The following is a 6,000-nucleotide window of genomic DNA, read 5'->3' on the forward strand; positions in this document are numbered from 1 at the left end:
CTCAGGACCCCAGCACAAGACCAGGACAGGTCACAGGGAGAGTTTGGGAGGGAATTCACCTGACAGCCTCTTGACAACCTGCTCGGGACTCCTACAGATGCGCCAGTGGGCTAAGGCCCCCACATCTAGGAGCAGGCACCTGAGGCCCAGTGTAAGGCCAGGTCAGGCTCTGCTTTGGGGAGTGGCAGAGAAGCATCTGATAGAAGGGCCTGCCCAAGGCCACTGCAGAACGTACTGGTTGGCTCCCAGGGGGAACTGAGATTCTCTGCACTATCTGAGGTCAAGTAAACCAGAAGTGGCAGGAGTTTGGCTTCGGCCCTCAAGATGCCTGTCCTCTCCCAGTGGCCTTCCATAGCCTGATTGCTCCCAATCTGCTCACCTCCACTTCCTCCGACTGCCTCAGGAGGTCGCACGGTGGTTGCAAGGCCTTTGGCCGGTGAGTGAACCAATAGGCGAGGATGGCAGCCAGGGCACCCATACTCACGAGGGTGGTGGCTGAAAGGCTGCGGAAAAACTGGCCCAAGTCACCCAGCTCAGGCAGCCGCAGCATCCTTAGGATCTCCTGTGTCTGCATCTTCTCCAGAAGTGAGAGGACAAACTCTGCAGGAAACAGTAGGTGCTGTGAGGGAGGAGACCTCAGCAGGCAGGCTAGGGAAGGGATCCTGGGCCTTTCCTCTCATCTCTCCTGGATCATGGGTGACACACTGGTCTTGGCCATGCCTTGGCCAAAAATACCATAGGGCAGGATATACCAAATATGCCACCTGGGCTAGCCAAGGTGTGAAATCTCCTGATGTGATACAGTGTGTGGGCTCCAGGCCACCATGCACCACCGACAGGCACCCTCATCTCAGGCCCTCAGCCTTTGTAAGCATGGCTATGGCTTCCCTTTTTGGAAACAAGGAAGAACACAACAGTGGCAACTCTGCAGCTATACCTAGGATATGAGCCAAACAGCAATTGCTTGACCCCTAATGGAGGAGAGATCTGCTGAAATCCCAATAAATGGTATTTGTGCTAAATTTGTAACATCACCACACAAGAGATGAGATCACTGATAAGCAAAGTCATTAGAGAGAGAGAGAAAAAAGTAAAGCTCCTTGGATCAAATCTTTTCTCTTTCATTTATAAGCTATACAAAGTTGAGCATACCACACCTTTCTGAACCTTTGCTTCCCCATCCATAAATGGGGGTAGTACCATTCAGCAAGTAAGGGTCCTTACACTGCACCTGGCATGACAGGGCTGAAGAGATGGTTAAGGGATGTGCTTGTCAGAAAAAGGTGGCTTCTCAGACTAGGGAATAAGAAAGGGGCCAGAGGCAGGTGTGGCCCTGACCAGGCCCAATACTGGGCAGAGGCAGCTGGGTCCTGGCACTGGGGTCTCACAGAAGGGTTTATGTTCTATAGATGGTTTGGCGCTATCTGAGTCCCAGGAATACTCACCTACCACCCTAGGCTCTGAGTGCTCTGTGTGGAGCAGTGAAAGTGAATACCCAGACAGCCGGAGCATAATTCTCACTGAGCTTATTGAGCCAGAAATCCAATTTTCCCAGCAGTCTCCTTTTGCTTGGTCAGTCATGAGGCCATCACACAAGAATGACCCACCCTGGGCATATTGATCAAATTAAGATTCTACATCAGCAAATCAGAGGCACAGCTATGGGCCACAGTTAATCTACCAAAGAAAATCTTGAGGAGGACTCCGGGAAGGCAGCCAGTCTGCCTCCCTGAGACACTTACTTCCCTAAGCTGTAGATGGGGAGATAAAGTCACAGCCAGGTCTATCAGATAAATGACACTACACAGTGGAAAATCCAAACACACCTATCAGATCTTGGTGGGGGCCCTGAACTGTTGTCCTCTCCTTTAACAGGCTGAACTGACTCAATGCGCTGAGAAGCTGAGGCCCAGGAAGGCCTTGCCCAACCCCTAAGTGGTTAGCTATGTGGTCCCAAAAGTTTTAGAGAGAAATCTAGAATGATACATCACTATTACCACATTGGAAACTGCTCGCAGACCTTAAGCTGCAATAGAAAATGGGCACTGCTAAATTTGGTATAATGTTGGGGTTTTTCACAGAACACTGTCCAATATGACTGGCCCACCACCCATCCATCCTCATGCAGTCCCTTCTCTGACCTAGTCCAGCACTGGGCACGAGAACAAGCCAGATGTGAGCCTGCCCTCAGTCCCACAGGGGAGACACAGAGAGAGCAGGCAGGGTCTGTGCAGTGTGGGCTAGGCTGTGATTAGGCACAGGGAGTCAAGGCAGGCTTCTGGCAGGAAGTGATATCAATGCTGAGACTGAGGGATAAGAAGAACGGGTACCACAGGCAAACGGAACCAAATATACAAAGGCTAGAGTTTGTTTTGGTTTTCTGAGAGTTGACAAAGAGCAGGAAGCACTTAGGAAATGGAATATTGTATTCAGGAAATAATGTCATGATTCTGAAAAATAGAGTACAGCTGTCAGTGCCACAAGTCTGTGAGGGTGGTTTCTTGGATGTGCTGAGCATTCAGTAGTCACTAAAGTATCACAATGCTTAGTCGAGGAAAGAACAAGACTTGTCTAAACTTCCTGAATTCCTGATGTCTGGGAATACCTTGATGGCACATCATGCTGTTTGATCCTCACAATAGCTCCTTGTACTAATTGGATTATTAGCATTATGGGAACACAGTAAGGGAATGTGGAGCCAGGACTCAAACCTCAGATTAGTACCTCCAAAGCCATTCCCTTGTGTTGTACCATGGTCACCCCAACCCTGCCAACACTGATCCCAGATCCACAGACCATCATCTCCTTTGCATTAGCCCTGAACCCACAGAGGTCCAGATCTTCTCAGAATAGCCTAGGTGAGGTTCTGAGGGGTACAGCAGCACTGGGGCACAACCGATTTTAAGTAGGGGTTAGACAGTCAGGTTAGTTGTTCATACACACACCAATGGTTGGTTCCCTCTCACAAGAACTCTCCATCTTCTCAGGGCTGGGGCCTGCTCCTCCATTAAGCCCACCAGCCTGGGGCAATGGAGGACAGTGGGAAAAGGGCTTTGCTGCTCACTCCTCCTCAGGCTCCTACTTAGGTGCCCACATCTAAAGAGGTTTCTAAAGTGGCTACAGCCCCTCTGGCCCTGAGAATGGGCCTGCATTGCCTCTTTGGCTGGGTGGTGACCACACAGTCTCATTTTTCCAGAATCACTGACCCTCTCAGAGTTAGGACTGCTTGCATTTACTCTGCAATTCCCTTCAGACCCAGGAGCCACTACAGAACAGAGTTGTGAATTGAGGTCCTCTGAGGACACTGGCCTCAAAGCCAGCCTGTACCATTAAACATTTGGCATGGTGCAGGGTAGAGCCCTGTGTGTCTGGTATTACCTCATGATTTCACAGGGCCTTGGCCTTCCCTGACCTCTCTACTCTCTGTTGACCTGGCGTGAGGCTCAGTGGTCCCTGGGGTCTGGAACATGGCTGCCTCCTCCTTTCCCCAGGAGGCTCTCCTGGTTGTAACAGTGTGGGGATAGAGGGGCACCCAAAGGAATCAGCAGTGCTGGTGTTGCCAGGTGAGCAGCTATGAGTGTTTGTAAATACTTACCTGGCAGGAGGACCCAGCCCTCAGCATGAAATAGCTTCCTCTCCTCCTGGCACATCCTATGCCCCCTTTGCTGCTGGCACAGATCAATTCAGAATACCAGGTGGTGGCACAGACTAAGGGGACTGGGACTTCCCCCTACCTTACCATACCTTCTGTTGACTCAGGGGACATGGAGGGTGGGTGGTGAGAGCCATAGTTCTCCAAATCCAAGATAGGAGAGAAAGCAAGGAGGAAGCCTGGTGGAAGACATGTTAGCAGGTGGCAGAAGCAAAGGCCCTGAGCACATTTTCTGTGGAAATGACTCTGGAACCCCTGGCCAGGCTCAAAGAACTGTCTGCTGGTCCAACCTCCTAACTCCACACTCCAGACCTTCAAAATCAAGCTAGATGGCTCTGCAGGATTACCTCCTAAACATCTCTCAACATCTCATCACTCCCCTCCACCTCCACAGCCCCTGGCTTGATCCAGCCACCACCAAGTGTGACAAAGAGCAGAAAACTTAGGATTTGGAATATTCTATTCAGGAAATAATGTCTTGAGCCCACACCAGCCTCCTTACAGGTCTCCTTGCTCTAATTTGTGCTTACACTCATATCGAACTTACTTTCTTAATGAATAGATGTGACCACATCATGCCACCACTCAAAACTTTCATCTGTCTCCCTACTGCCTTAAGACAAAAGTCTATTCATGCTGGCACTAAGGCCCTCCATGATCCTCAGATTCTTCCCTCCCCTTAGAATCACATCAGCCTCTCTCTGCATCAGCAGTTTCAGGGCCTCTGCAAACCTCTGAGGCTTTCAGAGATGGTGGGGAGGCACAAGGCAAGACACCAAATCATCAAACAACCTCCCCAGCTCTCAATGAAGATCACACACACACACACAAATCCCAATCCCTCCCAGGGCCCAGGACCCAGGGACCCTAATAAACTAGCCAAGGAAATGGCCATAAGAAGAATTCTGGTGCTAGACTGACCTGGGTTCGAATCCTGACTCAGACTCTTGATAGCTGTATGACCTTGGGCAAGACACTTTGCCCCTCAGGGCCACATCTCAAACAAACTCATAGACACTGGCTGACTGGATGCAGTACTAGATGCATAGTAAGGGAAACATTCAGTAGACAGCTGTAGCAGTTACTCCACCTCTTTGCCAGCAAGAGGGCTCAAAGACAACTTGCAAAAGTAGATGCAATCACATCCTACCTTTTCAGTGGGCTCCTGGCACTGGGGAGGTGCCTGAGCTGGTCCCGATAGAACCAGCCTCCTTTATACGGCCTGTAGGGCTCAGGGAGAGAGGTTACCACATCTTGATCAAGGCTATGCGCCAAGTCTACCCTCCTGGGGACAGCCGATGGCAACAGCCACCTGTTCTGAGAAGCCAGGTGGTGGTGGAAGCAGTAGCAGTGGTGGCAGAGGCTCCCTGGTGGCTGTGGGAGCAGGTCTGGCAGGGACCAGGATGCAGAGCAGTTCTGTAAGGAGCTCCTGGCCCCTCAAGGCCCCCCCCCCCCCCCCATTTGCACACTGGCGGTGCTGGCTCAGATCAGCTCAGAGCCAAGCAACTCAACCTTAACCCTCACTCTGCCAGGTTGCCTGAGCCGCAGCTCACACCCCTCTGCTTCTCTCTGCCAAGCCTGTCTCTCAGTCCTGGAGAGGAGTTTGCCAAATGAGTTGCTTAAGGACAAAGCCTCCTTACATATCCATCTATGACACCCATTAGGGGCAAGGCCTGGGGACCTGCACCCGGTGTGCATGGTAGGGTAATAGAAATAAGGCTTGGGATGTCAGTGAAGGGGGCCTGCACTATTTACCAGGAGATGCCACCTCTCACCCTCTCCCAAGGAAGCCTGTGCTCCCAACCCCCACAAGTTCACACCAGTCTACTCTGGGAGAAGAAGGAAACTGGGCACAGCCCCAGATAAAGCAACTGCTCAGGGATGCTCTGAGAGCTGGGGACTCCCCAGACTAAGGATCATGGTCAGCAAGTGGAAGATATTTACTCCCCTCCCCACAAGACTCCAGGGCAGCACACTGGCCCCTCCCTAATGCCCATTCTAAGAAGCATTGTTTCCTAGCTTACCCAGAGATAGTCACTAAGAAGTCAAAATCCACAACCTCACTTGATGAAACCAAAGCTGCAGCACTTCTGCCAGACTGGGACACCGAGGTCCCAGGGATGCCTAGAACCTCACTCCTGCCAGATCTGTCTCCAGAGGGTAAAGGGTGGGGTTAGGGGTCAGGTGTGGTCTATTCCTACTTCCATGGCCAGTATGTAGCTGGGTATACAGTAGGCACTTGGTACTTGGTAGCAGCTGCCAGCAAGTAAAAGAGAAGTCTAGGCCACAGACCCAGCTTACTACTCCCTTGATCACTCCTGCTGGCCTACCCACCCCTAGTGCTTCCA

General features: G+C 51.4%; 1 protein-coding gene across 1 annotated transcript in view; it reads right to left on the reverse strand.

Moving 5' to 3' along the window:
• The window catches only part of ACSL6 (acyl-CoA synthetase long chain family member 6), a 67,955-nt gene extending 67,360 nt beyond the window's left edge, over positions 1–595 (reverse strand). The window contains exon 1 of the mRNA XM_007943729.2: positions 380–595. Coding sequence (XP_007941920.1) covers positions 380–574 — 195 coding nt within the window. The 5' untranslated portion in view covers positions 575–595. The remainder of the gene's footprint in view (positions 1–379) is intronic.
• Between the last annotated feature and the right edge of the window lie 5,405 nt (positions 596–6,000).

This window comes from Orycteropus afer, unplaced genomic scaffold (assembly GCF_000298275.1).
Source record: "Orycteropus afer afer isolate SDZICR_OR568_19922 unplaced genomic scaffold, OryAfe1.0 scaffold00112, whole genome shotgun sequence".
Taxonomy (NCBI): Eukaryota; Metazoa; Chordata; class Mammalia; order Tubulidentata; family Orycteropodidae; genus Orycteropus; species Orycteropus afer.